Source organism: Chironomus tepperi, unplaced genomic scaffold (assembly GCF_022539635.2).
Source record: "Chironomus tepperi strain 1889 unplaced genomic scaffold, CSIRO-AGI_Ctep_v1 contig_309, whole genome shotgun sequence".
NCBI classification, from domain to species: Eukaryota; Metazoa; Arthropoda; class Insecta; order Diptera; family Chironomidae; genus Chironomus; species Chironomus tepperi.
This window is the reverse complement of record NW_027226431.1, coordinates 3,506,098-3,528,765: the sequence shown is the minus strand read 5'-3', so window position 1 is coordinate 3,528,765 and position 22,668 is coordinate 3,506,098. Positions and strand designations below refer to the sequence as shown.

Genomic DNA, 22,668 nt, shown 5'->3' with positions numbered 1-22,668 from the left:
ATGAAAATTTTATGATTTTCATGTTCTTAAAGCTTTTCTTCTGACAGACATCATGTCTGAACGACCCACTTTTCATCCCAACACTCCTTTTAAGCACCTATCTCCACCTATTATTTAAGTGAAATTGAGACAAAAGGGATAAAAAAATCTCTAAAAACTATAAAGAAGACAAAGAAATGATTTCAAGGTGCTCTAGAGGTGAATAAGGAAGCGTAAAAAATGTATATTGGATATTTGATGGAGCGAAAAGAGCAAAAAGAAGTCAAGATAAGATAATAAAGCCCAATAGGCAAAAAAAGATTCGTTCGTCTCGAAAGGCAAGATTTGTATTTCAATTGACTGAGATATTAGGAATTGATATAATTTGCAATGTTATAAAAAGGAGATAGGCAAGGCAATGAATGAGCTGTAAAGAGTATGAGAAGAAATTATAGAAATAAAAAGCAATTGGAAACGTGAAAGAATAAAACGACGTACACATAATTTCTCTTGAGAGATTTATTTTACATTGAATTGCACATTAATGTATGGCAACTAAGTGCGATGTGTGGTAAAGTTGTATATACTTTTACATGCTTCAATAGACATTGAGTAGATAGATAAATTATTACAAATAGATAATCAATAATGTGACAAATGGAAAATTCAATTTCAATTCTGAATAGTTTAACAAATATATGCATATAGTATGCATCGTAAGCATAAATTAATTCTGGCGCAATAATATAATCAATTACTTCCAACTCCTACTTTTAAATACAAATCCCTTACATTTTATTCATAGAATAACATTAAATCACTTTATCTGGTTTTTTATTGCGATTTAAGAGGATTACATTTTTTATAGTCGAATGGAGCACGGAGCAGTTTAACCTTAACGGCTATTTTGAAATTAAATTTCAATTAATTTTTTTAAATTTTCAAATTTTTTGCGCTGTTAAAAATTAAAAGGCAATTTGAAATGTTTTAATACAACGTTGGACTAAAACCGACAAACAACTACAAGACCGGCACAGTAAAATCACTAGGAAACTGCTTCGTAGCTGGACATATCGTCCATATGCCCCAGAAGAGCGTATCCAGAAATTTTTGAGAGGGTTTGAGATTTTTTTTACGAAAAATCCTTGGAAATTGAAGATTTTTGTCCAAAAAAGGGGGAGAGGATAACCCCCAAACCCCACCTCCCCTGAAGACGCCCCTAGATACCCTGATAAAATCGTTTAACAGGTTTAACTGGTCGAATATTGATTTTAAAAATTCATGCAGCAAACCCAAACCTTTCAATTCATCGACACAGGTACAACAAATACAAAAATGCAAAACAACTCAACAACAACTGCATTCAATATCTACAATCTCACAATTTCTTGAATTGAACAATTTTTCCATCCTCATTTTGTATGTCTAACAGCAAATGTCTGTCAGTTCATTTTTTGTTATTTTTAGACCAGAAAATAAAAAATCGATTTCTGTTTATTGACAGATCATTGACTTACTAATTTGCAACATTTATTTATTAATACAATGAAAGTGTTTCATGGACGTCCTTTTTATAGAATGATCGATTGTCCAGCAACAAATGACTTTAACCTGTTGTTAATGCTTTTGTACATTTTTCTCCTTGCTTTATTCAATGGTACGAAAGTAAATTTATTCAATCTGGATATACATTGGGATTTTGTCATGAATCCTTTCGGTATCTTGCGATTATTTGAATAAAGGTAAAGAACGAGGTCTTATGGGAGGTGAAGCTTTCTTATTGATTTAATCAAATTTGATCCTTTTGGAGTTGAATGGGTTAAATGATTTGATTGAGCAATTAATCCCTTTATTTAAACTATATGAATCCTCTAAAACAGTAATTAAAAAGCGTTGCAAATTCTACAGACAGCTCAACTTATTTCACACATTTTTGCATTTAATTTAATTTCAATTTACAGTATAAAAAGCTTAATGCAAGGCTTAACGTTTTTTCTATCGCTTTATGCGCATCCATTCATAAATTCATTTATTTTTTTTATCATTTATACTCACAACTTTTTTTTCCCTCATAGTTCATTCATGACTGTGTTTCATGCATGGTTACATTCAGATATGAACTATCGTAGCCCAAAGATAGAATACAAAGTAAAAACAAATCCTTAATTTTCATTTGCAACTTTTTTTTCTCATTCAATTTTTTGTTTGGTCCAAAATTCATTGAGCAAAAATATGTAAGAACGCATTTGGGATTTAAGGTACATGTTTAGGGGGATGAAGAAGACGATGGAGAATGTAATGATACAATTCTAGTTACAATTGAGTTTCTAAATAACATCTAAAAGGTAAAAAAGGGAAGAAGAATGATGCTGGAATTTAGTTTTTAATTAAACACAAGGAAAAAAGGAAATGATGGAAATAAACAAACAAAAATGTAAAGAGGAGGAGGTAAACCGAGCAGTATGGAAGTTGTGCGGTATGTACGGTTGCTATTTGTTTTTCTCTAGGCTGTTGGAATCCTCAAATGGATTTATATGATGTAAAAGTAACAAAAAAGTATGGGATTTTGAAATAATTCAATCTGCATCATTGAAAATTGCAGAAATCTACTTGCTGGAGTCACATCTGTAACTTATAAGCATAGGAACTTAGAAGCCTCTATCGGGAAGTAAGAACTAGACGAATATTTATGATCTTATTGTTTGAAAATTGAAAACAAAGTAAACATTCTTACAGAGGGGATTAACAACCATAAAATCATTTAAAAGGGGTAATCAACTAATTGTAGTAGCATATAAAGTTTGAATTTAAAATAACCGTTAACATATTCTCAACAAATTTCGATAAAGGATCTAAAATGACTAATTTACCAACACATATCAGTCAACAGATCCAAAGTTCCAGAAAAGAGTAACTTAACTAAATTCCACAAAAATAATTAAATCACCCGGGACTTTCATCAATATCAAAGAATCAACGTTTGATGTGGAAACAGAAAATGATAAAAAAGAAGAATAAGCAACATGAATCGACCGAGAATTTTCCACTTCACACAACGCAACATCAAACGTAATGGAATGAGCAAATGTATATTACTTTGCACTTGATTTATGTTGAGATAATTCAATAAGAAAACTTTTATAATTGAATGAGACCAAAATAAAACCCTTTTTACTCTCCCCGTGTCTTACCTTTTCATCATCACAACTTTTGTGTGCAGTAAAATATGTAATATTGTGTTATTGCTTTATATCTACAACCATATCTGTTTAATACGAATCAATTTATTACTTTTAATTCTCTCCATCTTTGAAACCCTTTTTGCTCTAATTTTTTGCGTTGGAAAAAAAAAATTAAGTAAGGTACGAAATTCCATTACATTTGATTAAGGTCGGGACACTTTGAATGGCATTTGTTGTACATTTAACAAAATCAATGAAGTTGGTGAGGTGAATTTGGTGAAAGGGGCGTTCAACTACGCAAAATAACATTTATTGTTTTAACGTTCATTTGAAATTTGAATTAAATTAATTTTACATAGTTGAACACCCCTTTTCATACCAAAGTTTAGTTTATATTTAAACTCCGATGAATAAACATCATTATGAATTTAAAGCTGAAAGGACTGTAAATAATTTAAAAATCAACAGAAAAGTACAACTTGATGGTCTGAGTACCACCCCAATTTATAGAATTTGAACACCTAAAATTTTTACATAACAATTTCTTGCTTCGTTTTCATCCAAAAAATGTTTATGAATTTTAATTTATCTCTTGCTGCTTCTCGTCGAAATTTTTTCTCGTACATCTTCCACCTGTAGACAAAGAAAAAGTTTCTTGATCTACAAAAAAGCACCATTGCAATCAAATTCCGTATTTTTTTGAGTAGAAAGAATTTTTTTTTTGGAAGAATTGAAGCCAAAGTTTAATTCATAGCGAGCAGGTTAGGAAGTTTATAATGAAATTGATTCATTTGATTCACATTGCGTTGCTGTGAGGTGTGCGAAAACTTTTAGATTGGTAAAATTTTCCATTTAATGGATATTTTAAAATGTGTGATGGCTTTGCCTTCATGCAAGTTTTTGCTCTCGTTACATTCGAGACTTGAATTAATTTTAGTGGTGCTTGGAATGGATGGAGCAAAAAAGCTATTTGATATTAACTTTGAACTGCATTTGAAATTGGTTTTATTAATTATTTATAAGTAACACTTTTAGCATTTGCAGTCGATGCTGATCGATTTTTTATTGCTTGAGAATGTTTTCGTCATATTTGGGTCGAGTGACGTCGTAGTCCAGATATTGGTAGAGGGGATGACATCTAGCTCCTTATTCAATTATCTTCTGTATGAGGTTGTGTTGTCCAAACTGTGTGCCGCGGCACAGTTGCCGTCGTCATTATTTGGAAATGTCATGAACAGCATGCCGTGTTCGTTTAAGGTCGTGACTTCCCATCAAGGTGTGCCGAGTAAAGCCCGATGGAACAGATGGACTACACCTGAATAGCACAAGTCAATTAATCGATTCAAACCATATCCGACACCAAGTCAGAGTCACAACGGCCTGGAGCTTGATTTTTGATCGACTAACCAACTTGTGCCATTCGGAACAGAAACTCAACACCCCCATACAATTTCTTAACCTAACCAAAATTCCGAAATAAACTTCATCTTTCATAACTTTCTGTCTGTCATATGTGGCATATGGTTTTGTAATTTGATAGACATTCCTTAATTATTTTCCTATAAATTCAAAATTTTTGAATTATATTCAAACTTTTGTGTGGCACCGAACATTCCCCAAAAATAATATTTAACTTCCAAAACTAATTTTTGTTTTGAAAATTCGAATCGATTTAATGTGAAACTTTTTGAACTTCCATTAGGAATTCTTCATCCATATCTCATACCATACTTTGGTTTCCTTTGCAAACAACTTAGAGTCTCCATTAAATTCAATAAGTTTCTATAAAGTCGACTTTAAGTTCATTAAAAACTAATCTCCAACCCTTCATCAGAAAACATATAAAAGCTATACGGCACTTTCTGATCACAAAGATTGAACTAATATTGCAAAAGCTAATCAATGTGAATTGGAAACTTTTATGTTCATTGCAAATTCTTTAAAATTCTTGATTCTCATAGAAAATAATGTCAAGCTTTTTCTCGCTTTTACATTCAATGCTGTTGAAAATTATGTGAAAACTTATTCATTAAGCTGTCTTACCAGAAAATTCCTTTTGATGCTTTGCACATTTTTTTTAAGCAATTGACGCGTTTGAATTTTAAATATGAAAATTGGTGTCGAGTTTCTTATTCCATTAAAGATTTCTAATGAAATTTTTGCGATATTTTTTATACTTAATATTATAAAGTAAATTTTTGAAGGCGATGAAATGAAATTTTTCTGAGAAGTTCTTTGTAAATGTGTTTCTTTGAGAAGCTTCTGAGAATTTATTGATTTTTAAGAGATACAAGTTTAATGAGACGTGGACAAGGATATCGATGATGAAATTTTGTACAATTATAGAAGTTTTTAACTTGATCAATGACAGTTTTTTAAGGAAAATTTTATAGCATCCACCATTGCTATATGATGACTTGAACAATCTACCAATCTCGAGTAGGTTCTCTAAATATGATGAAGTAATAGACACTGAAAGAGCTCATGGAATTGCTGTATGAGCAACGATGCAAAAGTGCTGGGAATTTGAAATTGGCAGAAGTTATCAAAAGACAGATCCAGTTTCCGGCGAATTCTAAATGCGGCAATCGGCTCCTGTATGCCTTCGCCAAGAAAGTAAGTAAGTAATAGACACTGGTCAAACTCACTGATCTTTTTCATCATAAAGATAGGAGTAGAGCAACTCAAGTGACAAAATTGGTAATTTTTTTGTCAGTTGTCAACTGATTTATCTACCATCGAGTAAAAATAAGCCAAAAACAGCAGTCATGATGCTGCTAAGACACCTTCATATCTTGCCGTCTACTCGATGACGTAGAGATGGCCTAGAGAGTGCATTAAGGTTTTTAGCTACTGCTTAAAACTGAATAATGACTTTCCATACTTTAATACCAAATTAGAGTAAATCATACCCCAATGTACAAAAAACAGTTTAAGTTTATGTCTAGTTAATGGATTAAGTAGCTTTGATTTAAGGATGGTGTCATGCTTGGTCAACGGAGTCTGTATTAATCGGATAATAATACTCAGTTGTTTGATGCCCTAATCTTAATTCATATGTAAAAAACTTGCTTTTCCTACTTCCATACAATCCATTTTCAAGAAAAAACATCAGAATTTAAAATTCAATTACATAAAAAACAATTTCCTTTTTTTGAACTATACAACAATAGAGCAATCAGACTCATGATACGCTTAAAAAAAAAGTTGATTTTTTTAAATTAATAAACTACCAGTGAGTTTTTAATGAAGATGCTGAAAGGAAGCAGAAATACATAAAGTATCCCACGTCTGTACAAACTTTCTCTTCCATTCATTTCACAAGAGCAAAAAAAAAAAAGAATAAGCAAACGTGTTATATAAATGAAGAAGAAGAATGAGAAAAATTGTTTAATTTACAAGTTTTTGTAATAAATTTCATATAAAATTGTGAATTGTATTTCATCGCTTCCTTTTTGCGAAATCTAAAGTAGTGTGAGGTGGGAAAAAGTCAAGAGAGAATGATTGTTGTTAATTGTTGGATTTAGGCGCATTTTAGGCTTCTAGATTAGTTGAATGGCCATTCATTGCATAAAAGAATGGAAATAAGCTTAACAAGGAAAACATTTAGAAAATTGAATCTTTAACGGTTTTTAAAAATTTGAAATTTTATTTTAGAAATAGTAAAATTTTGAATTCATCAGAATTTGGTGGCTTCGAACCTGTCATATTAGTCTGTCATATTGCAACGTACCTAAACTATCCAAAGCTTTATACTATATTCTATATTGTGGCCTGCCCAGTCATTAAATCTTCGACTCTTACTTATCTGTACTTCGCAGGCCCTACAGATCAGCTGCGATCCATGGTCTATCTCAGTAGACATCTAAAACTGGTTTTATCGCTAACTATCCTGTGGCAATTTCCAATACCAAGTGCTACAATGTCTCTATCAATAGCCACCTTCCCAGAATTCATTGGCCGCCCTCGTGCTCTTTTGCCATCAACAAAATCAGACTTTAAGCCTTTACTATTGGAAGCTTCACTAGGTCTCCTACTAGATAACAGTCATTTAGTCATCTATTCAAAATGAATCATTAAGCTACATTTTCTGCCCAAAAAATGCTCTAAAAAGTACTCCGCAGGTATTTCTATTTAATTTTCATATCGAAATGAACGGAATGGAGCAGCATAAGGCATAAAATAAAAAAAAGTAAAGAAGATGCTGATGAAAAATATGAAAAGGAGTTTTTAATTAATTACAAACAAGACTAAGTGCGAATAAAATAATGATTCTACTCTCTCTGTCTCTCTTCTGCCTTAATTTATCTCCATGCGAAGCTGTAAAAATCGAGAAGCAGAATATATTTAAATATTTAACAGCATAGCATCATCAGCGTATTTCACATTTTAACATTTGCCACCCTTTTTTTTGTGTCAGCCAAACAGCAATTTACTTCCAACATTATAAAGTACGACTTAATGATGACAGGTGCCTATGGTACTGAAAAAAGAAGTCAACCTTTGTGTACTAATTCAAAATCATTGACTCCATTTCCATTTTCATCCCTCAACTAGACACTGCTTTATTTACAATGGTGGATCATCAGAAGCACGTCTTAATGACTCCATTGAATATATTCTTTTTTGTGAATATCCTTCTTTGAATTTCCCTTCATCTTTGCCTCATTCATGAATCGACCGAATGGATGCTTCATTTATTTATTTTTAGTGAATTTTTCTTAAAGGAAATAGGCACTTTTGTCCGTCTGTCTGTCTGCCGACGAAGTGCTCCATCAGCTTATGACTTTTCGATACGGGCTTTTTCTGTGTTTTTGCTGGTTTTCTCTTTGATTCTCTTAGAATGTAATTAAGGATGGCGGCTTGCTATGCCAACGCACTCTCTATTAAGCAGAACCTCATTTAACTCCGTCCCACTATGTGGCTTGAATTGACGGTCTTCACCGCGAGAAGGTGAGGTTGGTACATGATGGAGTTAAGCTTTGAGCGGCTAAAGCCACATGTATTACGCGTTCACCACTTTTAAAAGACCAAGCAAGCGGCAGTCGGTGATAGAACTAGATCTAGGTGGCATCTGAAGGAGGTCATGAATTGCAATTGATCTGTACGGTCATCAAAGTAGGTAAGTAAGTGTGTTTTAGCCTAGGTAGGTGACTGTACGCATTTTTTACGTAGCCCATGACTTTTTAAAAATTCACTTCCGTCGGTCACGAGTGACCACGTCTATGCTAGTTATTCCTACCACCCCTTGAATTATGTTCATCAACTGACTGAATTTACACAAGAGAATGAGGGAAAAAATTTATTGCGAAAACCTTTATGAATTAACAACAGCACAAAATAAAATAATGGAAGTAAGCGAATTTAAATATTTTACTGTAAATATGTTTGCATTAAAGAATTGCTATTTAAAGCAAAAATATTTCAGATATTCGTTGAATACTGTCTGCATTAACATAAATGAGTTGATTAATTATTTATGTTTAATTTTTTATCTACTAGAGGTTATTTTAATATCTCCAGAGATGTACCTTTTAATGTACATAGATACATTATGTTTCCCATGATGTTTAAAGACCAAAAATCATCCTCATCAAAACATAAAGTAAAGTCAATAAGGGACCATGGTTAGCATGTTCTTTGGAATTTTTTATGTAATGGAAGGATGCTGGCTATAGATTTATATCCTTGTTGTAATCATGTAACTACATAACTTTTCAATAAAATCATTGTAGAATGAAGCAGAAAATCTTGGAATATCAGATAAATCCCTAGCGTTTAGTTGGCAGGATTGATGAGCTTGTCGGGCTTCATACTCTGATATTAAGAGATACTAGATCCGAAAATATTTATAAAGAATCTTATATTTTAATACTTACGTCCTAAAGCTGGCTCTATCGCTGTTTACCGTCTGCCAAATTGCCAATTTCCAATGCCATATCTAAGGACAGCTTCCTTCCAAAAATTAAATGAATTGTTAATTAATAGTCTAACTGACCACCATGCACATTAGTGGAAGTCAACGTTTGTGAACCACCTTGTGCCATGATACATGATATGGTAAAGTTTACTGAAAAGGAAGTAATAATTATTAGTTTGGATGCTTTAGTTGGACATCACTGTATTAAATATATGCATAGCTCTAAGTTGCAGGTAGGATGTGATTTTCAAACAGAGTTGGCAGGACTTTGGAGTCCGGACTCCACTTTTTTTTTCCACATTGGAGTCCTGCCAACTCTGCTTTCAAAGATATTCGCCCAAGCAACACAATGCGGGGTAAAAATTGTTCGAAACTAGCCGTCACATTGCCGTCAGGGCAATTTAAACTCTTACCATTAATACAGCGATGAAGCGGTGTCCTACCAAACGCAATATGTTGTTCGGGACAGCAGGCATTTGATGTTAATAAATGTGTTCATGACAGAGCCTAGAATGAGTCGAGGATGGGCTTTTTCCATTTGTATTCCAGAATATACCCTTAAAACTAATCCCCGATCACATCTGGATCTCAGTTCCTGGTAAATTCTAATACAACACAGCAATAATGCGCACTAGATAAACAACATTGCCAACATCATCAACTATATTTCGGTTTCTCTTTATTTAAAGCAATATAAAAGGGAAAAAGAAAAAGAATGAAAACTTTTCACTTGCTTTACACCTGTGGAAAATTTTTGTGTGCCTTCAAGGTTTAGCAACTTTGTCAGTAAGAAATGTTATAAAAGTCAAGAACGTTTTAGGAAATAATTTGAATTTAATGATGATTTGTGTAAAAATATGAAGGTTTGTTCATTATTGTGCCTTGATATTTGAACTTGCCGAATGATTCCATTAAGTAACAGCCAACATGCCATAAATTTCCTACTAAATAAAAAATCATCGAGTTCAACAATTTAAGTGCTTTCCAGTGAAAAAATGTAATGAAAAGTCATTTACGGGTCAGGAAACTCGAAGCGGCTGACATAATCTTTTGTAGGACATCTATAGATGTACAAATTCCATTTTGGATATTATTAAAATACCCAGAAGATAAATAAAATCCCTCAACTGAGTTGATTAACCTTGAATGTTTCAATATATTCATCAAATATATATTTTAGGTTCAACATTAACATGAAAGTAAAGCAACAGCAGACATAAAAGTTAAGTAAACAACACGAAAAATAAATGAAGACCACAGGAAATGAAATATACATGTTGGATATATAGAAACTTTCTCATTGGCAAAAAAATTGAAAAAAATACATAAAAAATGGGTGAAAGAAGATCCAGCACATGTGAGGAGATTATTATGCTTGCTTCCAAGTGGAAATGAATGAAAATTGTTTGTTCATTTTTATATATTTTATGTGAATAAGAGGAGCTAGAGCTTGAAAAATAAGAAATAAGAAACATTTTAGATTAAATTTTTAAACATTTTTTTCTTCTTCCTTTTCGCTATTCTATCTTGCTTCCTGTAACTGTCTTAAACATGTTGGAAATTTTCACAGGTGTGGTATGAAACCTGAATTTTCAATTTTATTTATTTATTTATTCCTGTAGCTCTTTTTTTAGCAAAGTTTCTTGGTGCATGAAGACGTTGGAGTTTAAGTTTACTTTTCTGTCTAGTTGCTTATTTAGTTTACTAATTGCGGTTGGTAAAGTTTCGTATGAAACTGGCAATTTGAGTTCAGCTGATTTTTGTACACTGACATTAAAGTTTATAATTGATGAAAAAAGTGCTAGACAAACTTGAAACTAAGATTTAAGAAGGATTAAAAAGTTTTCTCCTACGGCTTATAGAGCATTTAGTTATTCAGATCTAGAAGGTCTATCGATGTGCTTAAGCGTTAGGCATCTAATGATAGATTAAGAATTTACGTGAAATTGTTGCACTTGTATGCAAGTTTTGCACTGGAATAAGCGGCTTTCAGAAATCCAACCATCAAACCAAACAGTCTGGAGGATTGCAAAGCATTGCAAGAAAGGTTCAAAATCGATGCCACCGTTGATTGATGCAGATAGAACATTCATCACTAATAAGGAAAAAGCCAGCGTTCTCAGTGACTATTTTCGTAAAGCTCACGAAAATCCACTTGAGGACAACAACACAGTACATACCCAGGAAGTAGACAACGCAGTGAAGGAAACATTGGAAGGAGAAAATAGTGACTGCACAGAACTTACAAATGTAGAGGAAATCTCATACATTGTAAGAAATCTGAAAAATCCTAAAGCACCAGGATTAGACGATGTCAACAACATACTCCTCAAAAATCTTCCACCAAAAGGCTTCGAATATTTGAAGTTCATCACCAACACGTGTCTCAAACTTAACTATTTTCCGAAAGTTTGGAAAAAAGCTAAAGTAATCCCGATCCCAAAACCTGGCAAACCAGCAAACGAAGTGAGCAGCTATAGGCCAATAAGCTTGCTTAGTTCCCTAAGCAAAATATTGGAGAGAGTATTGCTGAATAGAATAAACGAGCATCTGGAGGATAACAACATCATTCCGACTCAACAGTGTGGCTTTCGCACAGGACGATCAACATCTCACCAACTCATCAAAGTAATCAAAACAGCAAAGGAAAACATAAGCAGGAAGAAATCAACAGGAATGATCTTCCTAGATGTGGAGAAAGCATTTGACAGAGTCTGGCATAACGGACTCTTGTTTAAAATGATCAAATTAGGGTTTCCACTACCACTTATAAAAACTGTAAGATCTTTCCTAAGTGAAAGAACTTTCTCAGTTTTTATTAAAGGTCAGTTCTCAGAAACCAATGAAATCAAATTCGGAGTACCACAAGGAGCAGTGCTTTCACCAACTCTCTACAACATCTACACATATGATATTGTAAGAGAAACAACCAACAATATCGCACTCTTCGCAGATGATACTGCATTGTATCATTCTGCAGAAAACTCAGCCGATATTGTAACACATCTACAACACACTGGCAGAAAAGTACAACAATACATGAACAAATGGAAAATAAATCTCAACAAACAGAAGACTCAAGCCTTATTCATCACAAATAAGTACTCCAGGCAACTTCCAAGAGACAACATCAAATTCCTCAACGAAAACATCAAATGGGAAACCGAAGCTAAATATCTGGGAATGATAATCGACAAGAGAGTGACATTAAAGCAGCATGTAGAATATGTGACCAACAGAGCTCACACTGCACTAAGACTACTTTATCCCCTCATCAGCAGGAACTCACATCTCGACGTTCGAAACAAACTTCTCATCTATAAGCTAGCCGTGAGACCCATCTTCACATACGGCTGTCCAGCATTTGAACGGATGGCAAAAACACATCTACAAAAACTACAAGTACTACAAAACAAATTCTTGAGAATTGTTCTCAACAAAACAAGATATGAAAGGATATCAGATCTACATACTGAAGCAAAAATACCCTCTATTGAGGACTACGTCGGAAAGTTGCAAGCGAATTTCAACACTCGTCTTGCGTCGCGAAACACCGAATAAACCACAACATAAATTAAAGCAAAACAATTTCAAAATAAAATCAAAAACTAAGTGATTGAATGCGATAAGTCAGAATCCTTAAAAATTTAAATACAAATAAAATGTATCCAAACTTTGTACATAATTAAGTTAAAAATTTAATGAATAAAAAGTTTATTTAAAAAAAAAAAAAAAAATGCAAGTTTTGCAAATTGTATGCGCATACTTGCATGCAATTGTCGAACCCTACTGTCATCATTCCTAAATCTAAGTTGAACAGGCTGCGATTAGTGGATCAAATTTCTAGTTTTGACTTTGACATATGCATTAAATGCGATTGATATAACGATCGATCACGTTTTTAGGTCGACTAATCGCCACATGTTCTAATTGGAATACATTGTGGCATCTCCTCTCTTAAAGCCTGCAACTATGAAGAGGCTATTTAAAGTTTTTCAAGAAAATATGATTCGAAAAAGTAACAAGCAATGAAAATCTCATTCAGAATCTTGATTGCTGTTCAAATTTGACAGGTTTTTAAGGCTCGCCTTCGTCATCCTTAGAACTAGTGTAGCCATTGATAGAACAGTTTTCAAATGTCATCTTAGGGAAGCCATGAATCGCAATTGACATGTACATATGATCAGCGAAGTAAGTAAGCAGTTAAGTACCAAAATATTAGTTTTTAACTAAAATCCGCAGGCTTTCATGTTAGATGGACAAGTCTGCAGTGTTCGACTGCACCAGCGGATTAGACGTAATTTTTACACCGCAAATTTGTTAATTATGTTTTTAAACAGTAACGAAGTGTTAATAACAGTGTAAAATCGTCTACTTATCAGGATTAGGTGCTCATGAGTAATAAAATCATCAAGAACTTCTAAATAGTCAATAGATTAATTCGAATTTCGAAAAAATTTAAAATTAATTATTGTTTACGGAATATTTTTCATATCTTAGTGAATTAAAGAGCATTAAAAGACAGAAGAAATCAGTTATGCCTTGTTTGTAACCTGATAAGGTCATTCAGTGATTCAGTGATACAGTGTGATTCAGTGATGCAGAAAATAGTGAATAATTAAATATGGAATAAGATAAAATTTAAGATCCAGTGTTTGTTTTGGTTGAAAAATATTTAAATTACATTAAATCAGAATACATTGGCTAGCTTAGTGGACAAATTTAGTGCGTTACAGCATAAGAATGAGAATTAATTCATAAAAACTAAGTATTTAGTGGCTTGTATTATTTGTTGATATTTCGTATGCAGTGTTTGTTTTTTTACTGGATGTGAAAAATTTAAGTACTGGATGTTTAAGATCTGGATTTAAAAGCACAAGTGAATATATTCAATTATTATTTAGTGTTAATTTAATTAAGTCAGTAGATAAATGAACTAGTGCAAAGTGAAGTTAAAATATTGTTATTTTTCTGACAATAAAGCTAATATATGCTTTAGGTTAAATTATAAAGTTTTATGTTGATAATCGGGCGGCAAATATGCCAATACCGTCATCAAAGCAGGAAGTGAAGATGCTCACATTTTGTGCTAATGGAGCATCTGTAAAATGTATTCAGATCCCTAGGGCGGCTCAGCCAATACCTAGTAGATCTGTGCTGGTGTTTTTATGGAAAGGAAAGTGCATTGTAAAATTATGATTAAAATAATATGAAAGTTTGCCAGGTCAATTTACAGCATTCAAAAGCTGCAGCATTAGAAATAAGTAAAAATTTTGACAAAGGTTTATATGATATGGTTCTCATACAAGAACCGTACATAAAGGACAGTCTGGTGAACATAAGGACTCAAAATGGAAGTATTCTTTATCATAAGAATAATGGAAAGGTAAGATCATGTATTTTGATAAATAATGTTTTCAAGTATTTGATGTTACCGCAATTTACTAATAATGATGAAGTTGCGGTAAAATTGTCCTTGAAAGATGAACAGGGCGGTTATAGGGATATTGTATTCTGTAGTGGATATTTTCCTTATGATTCAGATTGGGAACCTCCAAGTCGTAATATTGTAAATTTGGTAGAATTTTGTAAGAAGGGTGGCTTGAATCTTATTGTTGGGTGCGATGCAAATGCTCATAATGTTGTATGGGGGAGCAGCGATACCAACAAAAGAGGAGAAAGCTTACTTGATTTTTTATTAATTAAGGAATTAATCGTTCTGAATGAAGGGAATGAGCCTACATTCAGTAATAGCATTAGAGAGGAAGTTTTGGATATTACTTTTTGTAATAGGGTAGTATGCAATATGGTCAGGAAATGGAATGTCTCAAGTGAGCCATCTCTTTCAGACCATAGATATATTACTTTTGAAGTTATGACATGTGAAAGTGATCAAGAAGGCTTTAGAAATCCAAGAAAAACTGATTGGATCGGTTACAAATGTAGTTTAATTAATAATTTACAAGGTTTAAATCACATTGTGACTTCTCAGACAGAAGCTGAAATTTTGTCAGAAAATGTAAATATGGCAATAATGAATGCTTATAGAGATAACTGTAAATTAACTAAACCATGCAAGCACGGAAGATGTAAATGGTACAGTGCTGAGCTGGAAAGAATGAGGAAGAAAGTAAGAAGAAAGTGGAATCAGAGTAAAAAGTTGGTAAGACAAGGCTTAAGTATTACTGAGGCTTCTTTACAATCTGGTTATAAAGAGTTTTTAACTTCATATAGCAGAGCAGTAAAAGAAGCGGCAATTGCTTCGTGGAGAAAGAAATGTGAAGAAATCGAAAGGTTTGAAGATTGTGCAAGAATACACACAAACTAATGGCCAAGAAAAATGCGGATACCGCAATTGGATCATTAAAGAAGCAAGATGGGACATTTACTGAAAGTAGCATTGAAAGTTTAAAGCTTCTTTTGAGGACACATTTTCCGGGATCAACAATAGTTGATGATGCATTGAATATACGTGTAACAAGGGAAAATTTGTCTAGTGAGGATTTACTGGCAAATAATGTCATTTCTGAAGAGAAAATTGCTTGGGCAGTTAATTCTCTAAAGCCTTTTAAGTCTGCAGGTTCAGATGGTGTTCTTCCTGTGTTATTACAAAAAGGTTTAGTGCAGTTAATGCCTTTTCTACTTAGTTTATACAGATACAGCTTGAATGAAGGGTATATACCAACGACATGGAGACGGGTCAAGGTTGTTTTCATACCAAAACCAGGAAAAGACACCTATGCTGAACCAAAGTCATTTAGGCCTATCAGCTTGATGTCTTTTATATTGAAAGTTATGGAAAAACTGATTGATCGTTATATAAGGGATGAAATCTTGAAGGATCGGCCTTTGTCAAAATATCAGTTTGCTTATCAATCTGGTAAATCTGCAGAGGCTGCTCTACATAGTATTGCATCAAGGATTGAAAAAGGGTTTAGTGATAAGGATTTCATGGTAGGGGGACTAATTGACATTGAAGGCGCATTCGATAACACTGGATTTGATGTTATAACGAATGCCTTACATAGAAGAGGCGTTACACAAAATATGATAAGGTGGATCAGTAATATGCTGAAATCGAGGATTGTTTACGCTTCATTAAATGGTGAAACCGTGTTTATAATGGTAAAGCGTGGAACACCTCAAGGCGGTAATTTATCTTGTTTAATGTGGTCGTTGGTAATCGATGACTTATTATTGGAACTAAACGATGCCGGAGGCATTTTTGCCCAAGGGTATGCGGATGATGTTTTTATTTTAGTCAAGGGAAAATTCACTAACACTGTGTTAGATGTCTTTCAACGGTCTTTGAACATTGTTCAAAAATTTTGTGATAAAGTTGGGTTATCTGTTAATCCAGCCAAAACAACTGTCATACCTTTCACCACAAAGTACAAACTTGGAGACTTACGACCTCCAGTTATGTATGGTCAAAGGATAGACTTCAGCTATGAGGCAAAATATTTAGGAGTATACTTGGATAGTAAATTGAATTGGAATTTACACATTGATTCGGTTGTAAGTAAGGTAATAAAGTCTTTCTGGGCTTGTAGATCAATTGTTGGAAAAAACTGGGGACTGAAGCCTAGTATGATGTATTGGTTGTATGAACAAATTATTATTCCAAGAATAACGTATGGATGTGTTATTTGGTGGCATAAATTAAAGCAGGTAAATGCATCTCAGAAAGTGGAGAAGCTACAAAGGATGGCCGAATTGGCTATTTGTGGAGCTTGGAAAACTACTCCCAAATTGGCCTTGGACAGATTTCTTGAGCTACCTCCACTTCGAACCAGAATTGAAGCGGTAGCCAAATCCAGTGCATGTAAGCTGGTAATTAATAAGTTATGGATTTATGATTGGATTTTTACAGGTCATTTAGAATTGAATAGGTTTCTAAGGGGTGTTAATTTGTATTTGATTGAATCCGATCATTTAGTACCAAAATTTATATTTGACAAATCTTTTAGAATAATTGTAACAGAAGATAATGATGATGATGTAAAAGCTAATGATTTGATGGATAACGACTGCATATATGTGTATTCTGACGCATCAAAGTCAGATAGAGGTGTCGGTATCGGCCTGTTCAGTTATGATTTAAATTTAAAATCATCTCAAAAATTACAGGATCATGCTTCTGTCTTTCAGGCCGAAGTTCAAGCTATTTGTGAAGGGGCTAGTTACTGTTTAGATAAGAATTTGAAAGGTGGTAAGATATGTTTTTTAACGGACAGTCGTTCTGCTTTATCGTCCTTAAGCAATTGTATTGTTAAATCTAAAACAGTACTAGGTTGCGTGTCTAATTTAACAGCTTTAGGTCAAGACAATGAAGTCATCCTTAGATGGATACCAGGACATAGCGGAATTGAAGGAAATGAAATGGCCGATGAATTAGCTAAAGAAGCAGCTAGCAGAGAGGATTATGAAAAGTCTGTGTACTTTAGTTTTGGTATTTTAAAATCAGAAATACGTGAATGGATGCAAAGGGAACATTTTCGTGTTTGGAATCTAGCAGAAGGAGCTATGACGGCTAAAAGTCTGATTGGTCCTAGAAATAGGAACAAATGGTCGGACGTCTTGATGTTATCGAGAAAGGACTTAAGCATCTTAATTGGTGCTTTAACAAGACATATGAGTATAGTTTTCTTTTTAAATTAAATTTGACTAACAGCAAATATTGCAGGTTTTGTGGTGTGGATGAAGAAACAATCATACACATTCTTTGTAGATGCAGGTCTTTACGCATGCAGCGAGTTAAACACTTTGATTCGGACTTTGCGGTTGTTGAGGACATACCAAAACAACGCTATTTGGACATTGTTGGCTTCATCAAGGACATAGGCATTTTGTAGAGAATTTGGGATGGTACAACAGATCATCGATCGCAGTGCCGTTGCTATAAGCAAACCCAACATTATATTCTATTCTATTCGACTGCACCATATATTTCGTTAAAGGGAGTTTGCCTGCATATTTTGTCTTACACGAGCCCAACAAAGTGCTAAACCATCGTTGTCTTCATCTGGCCCTCATTTCAATTCCGTTTGAAAATATTCAAAATACCCTAGAACCATAACAAAAAGTCAATGAGCATGTTAATTGGAATTTTTGCGCTCAAAATCCTCAAAAGTGAACTTGTCTGCCCACCATCAATTCATTTCTATCTTTCAGTATTTATTTAAAGGTACAAAACAATAAAAAATACAGATGAAGATATAATAAAAAATTTAAGTGACTTGCCAACGAATGAAAATAAATATCGCGGACGATAGAAAATTTTTTTCTGGTCTTTTTTAAAATAAGGCAGCAAAGGGAAACATCTCGAGCTATTATTTCGACGGCAAGAAAGAGATATTAAATTAAATTTATAATTTATGGCATTTTCTTGTACTTTCTTGATACTCTACATTCATTTCCTTTAAGCCCAGAAGCGCTTGGAAGTAAAATTATATAGCATTTATAAACATACATCTCCTCTTATTCTAAACCAGTCACAAAGGATGGTGAATTATAAAAGAAAATTTTTGAATCATTTCAGCATGTTGATTTCATAGCACAGACAGGAATGGAATGAACATTTCTTTGATTTACTTAGACATGTGTGTACATGAAAATGTGATTTTTTCTCCTTCATTTTCTCTATGATGTATGGAACTCACACGGGGTACGAAAATTTGATTAATGCTGTTCAAAAATTAAATTGTTGAGTTTTATGATGAGCTTAATAAGAATTTATGAGGGAAATCTTAAGCAGATATGCATATTAGTTTTAAGTACATTTGAAATATGTGCTGAACTTTTTTGTTTTTCGAGTGGAAGATGGTAAATGTTGCTTAAGAAAAATAATGTACTCGTCTATGAATTATGGAGATCTAAAGAATATGTGAGTTTGAGAAATATTGTATGTTCATGTTAATAAAATGCTGGCAAGGACGTTGACGGAAGTTTCTTGAAGGGGATTTTTTGGAATGAAACACAAAAATTTAGAAAATTTTAAATTCCTCGAGCAATACACCATGTTTTTCAGGACTACACTACGTTGCAATGTTAACTGTAAGGCACGAAGTTGTTCTGACGGCAACGTGATGAATAATTTCGTCATTTTATGGCGAAAAAGTGATTCGCTGCATTATGATGCTCGGGATTTTGTTTCTAAGAATCGAATAATATTGAAGAATTTGATCCAAATTAAGGGGGTTCTTATCGAAATCAGAGTTGCAAAACAGGCATCTATCACAGGCAAAACCGTACAATTTTATCATAATTTGTATGGTTTCGTAAGAAAAAAAAATTATCAAGAAGTTGTGCAATTTTTGCCTGTCACAGGAGCCTGTTTTGCAACTTTGATCGAAGTCCTCACTACCTACAACGTTGAATTTCGTCGATTAACATCTCATGGTCTATTATATGTACATGTCGCAGAGATGTTCAAACTAAACAGAAGTCTTTCAGGTTGGATCTTGATCAAATTGTCAACAATAATTAACCAGAGTTTTAAGTCGACTCAAATTGTATATGGTGAATAACAAAAAAACAGATCAGAGCAACGTAATAGTAAACCTATGTATGTCAATAGAAGAACATTCAAAAAGAAAAATAGGATATTTGTGGATATGCTCACAAAATTAAGTAAACTCATTCATATTGATTGACTATGTTCATTTTGATGACTATGCTCATTGTCTGTAAGGAGCGTGTGACTAGAAATTGTAAGGATGTGCTAAAATCTTGTAAGTTACAGTAAGTTACTTAAATTTCAAAATCAATTCCGTCAAAACCTCAAAGGAATCATGCAATACCTTGACAAAACCATTAAAATTTCAAAAATTGAAACTTCAATTCTACCCCTTTTCAATAGCACTAAACATGCATGCTACATTTTCAATATTCAATGTATTTATTCAGAACAAAAAAAGAATGTTTCAATATTGAAGAGATAAATGCAAAGATTTTCCTTTTTTGAATGCATGAATATTTTAATGTTTTATGATAATTTTCCGAAAAATGGAATGGAAGGAAACAGACAAGGAAATTGTGTAAAATGTGCTGTCACAAGATGAATCATGAAACAAAGGAGTTCCTCGAGGGGAAATTGTGTTTTGTTTCAAAAGATTTCAGATTTATAAGTTGCAATCTATTATTCAGTTCATTGTTCTATCTATGTCTCATCAAAATGCATTTCCTTTCTTTTTTTATGTGCTGCTCTCCAACAGGAAACTGTTTCATATTTATTCATAGCGCAATATGATGAAAATGTTGTTAATCGGACGACGTAATTGAATATGTAAATTACTTTTTTTACCGCATCATATAAAAATATCGCTGTAAATACTGACAAAGCAGAGCATTTAAAAATGGAGAGGACAGACGTACAGAGAAGGTTGATGGGAAAAAGGATGTGGGGTCGTTCACTTTTTACGGGAACAACCTTAATGCAAGAATTTTTGGAATTTTTGTATGGAGTAGGGAGGGAGTGGCTGGTGTTTGGAACTAGAAATCTGTTTTTCTGCGTAACGTAGTGTAACGTAGCGTGACGTAATAAGAGAATAGCCCCTATGATGTCAGTCGACGTTTATTTTAACTGTACTTTTATTCACTGTGTATTTTTATGATTTTGGGTTCACTTTTTTAAAATTAACCATGCGAGAAATAGGTTTTTTATTTCATGTGACATAGAATGTATCTATATAGACATGCCTTTTGTAGAGACATTTTCTTCTAGATTGAAAATATATATTTTTATCCTTTTTGCATGCTATAGAGTTAAATTGAATTATTCTCATTCAGGTGAATGAAATGGAAAGTTTTTACTCTTTTTATTCGACAAAGTAAAAGTATATATCTATAATAAATTTATCGAATCTATGGAATATAACTCAATATGTCGTTGACATAGCATAGAAATCTTTATCATCAAATAGAAATTCTTTTTTTTTCTCATGTCGACTAGAATATCGAAATTAAGTTTCCTGAACTGTAAATTAATGTGAAAATATTTTTTTCTATCTTTTCATGTCTCATTCATGCTTTTCTGGAGTTCAGAGTTGGAATGAAGGAAGATACATTTCATAAAATCGCATGTAATCGTATCCGAATGGACAAAAATAAGTCATAATAATCATCAGCATCTGACATTCTGTCTGCCATTTAAGTCTAAGTTACGTCCCCTTTTTGTTAACTTCAATTTTGATAAAGTTGAAGTTTCATAAGCACGTCCCTTTTAACCCCTAATAGGGGTGTCAATTATTTGGGTTTTTACTATTTGTACAAATACCCAAATACCCAAATATTAAACCCCAAATATTTGTACAAATATTTTTAAAAAAATTTTGGTCTTAAAAGTAGGTCTAAGGACAATTTCCAGAATAATTCTTCTAAAATTAATCTCAAATAACAGCTGAGCTTTTGTTTACATCATTGCGAAAGTCATTTACCGCTTAGTTTAATTAAAATAATGAGCTAAAAGAGTCAATCTAGTAAATATTTTAATTTTTGTACCCACTGAAGATGTACCCACTTTGTACCGAAGTTGCACCTACTAAAGATGAGACAATGACAGTAGATTCTTGAATAAATTTTTTATTTTTTTTCTTTATAAATATTAATTCTTTTTGAATATTTTTGTCTCGAGCAGATCAACTAAACTACCTTTTCGCAGATTTTATTTTCTATTATTTGCATACAGGTGTCTGTGATTTTTTCACAAATTTGCAGTAGATCTGGTATAATCGGTATGATTGTTTGTTAGGATTTTGGTAATGATAATGCTGGGAATGAAAATTATGCAACTTTACTATGCAACTTTACTTTACTTTCTTATAAGCCATTATAAGCCTTATATAGCTTTATGATTGACCTTTTTCATAAATTTAGGTTCATTTGGCTTAATATATCAAAATATGAGATTAAACTTAAATTGTCAAAAAATTGACACTACAAATTTCAAAGAAAATCAGAAATTTTATGAAAAATTTTATTTTAAGTACCTAAAAAGTGATAATCTTAAGAAGACCCAAATTTATTTGGGTTTACACCCAAATATTTGGGGTACCCCAAATAGTGCGAAATAACCCAAATATTTGGGTATTTGGGTATTTGTATTGACATCTCTAACCCCTATAGAAACCCAACTTTGAAGGATTTAAGAGCTTTGCTTATCTTGCTTTACCGGATTATACCCTAGTAAGTTATAACTAGTTAAAGTCAAGTAATGACTAGCTCTAAGGTATTTTCTCTAAGGTATTCAGTCTACTAAAGCTACTGATTAGCGAAATCCTACGAGTTAATGATTAAAAATGGCCCCGTAGCTAACTTTAGTCAGCAAATCTTTAACGAAGTTTGCAGATACTCAAGGAAAAGTTAAAAGATGCACAATGGACTAATTCTAAGCTACTAATGTTCCATACGAATTTCGCGTCCATGGTACATACGCAGTTGCGTATTTAACTAGATTGGAGGGAGAGAATCTCAAAAAACTTCGCAAATATTTGCGTTTTAACGCCTCATCCCCGGAAAAGCTTTTTTCCGTCAGTTTACACTTCTGATTTAGATCCATTTAGATAAGTCTTTATTCCCGAAAATCCC

The 22,668-nt window shown here is 33.0% G+C and overlaps 1 protein-coding gene across 1 annotated transcript; it reads left to right on the top strand.

Moving 5' to 3' along the window:
• Window positions 1-14,290: 14,290 nt before the first annotated feature.
• Window positions 14,291-15,409, top strand: LOC139092797 (uncharacterized). The gene has a single exon (XM_070643330.1). The coding sequence runs from the start codon at window positions 14,291-14,293 to the stop codon at window positions 15,407-15,409; it is 1,119 nt and encodes a 372-aa protein (XP_070499431.1).
• The last annotated feature ends 7,259 nt before the right edge of the window (window positions 15,410-22,668 follow it).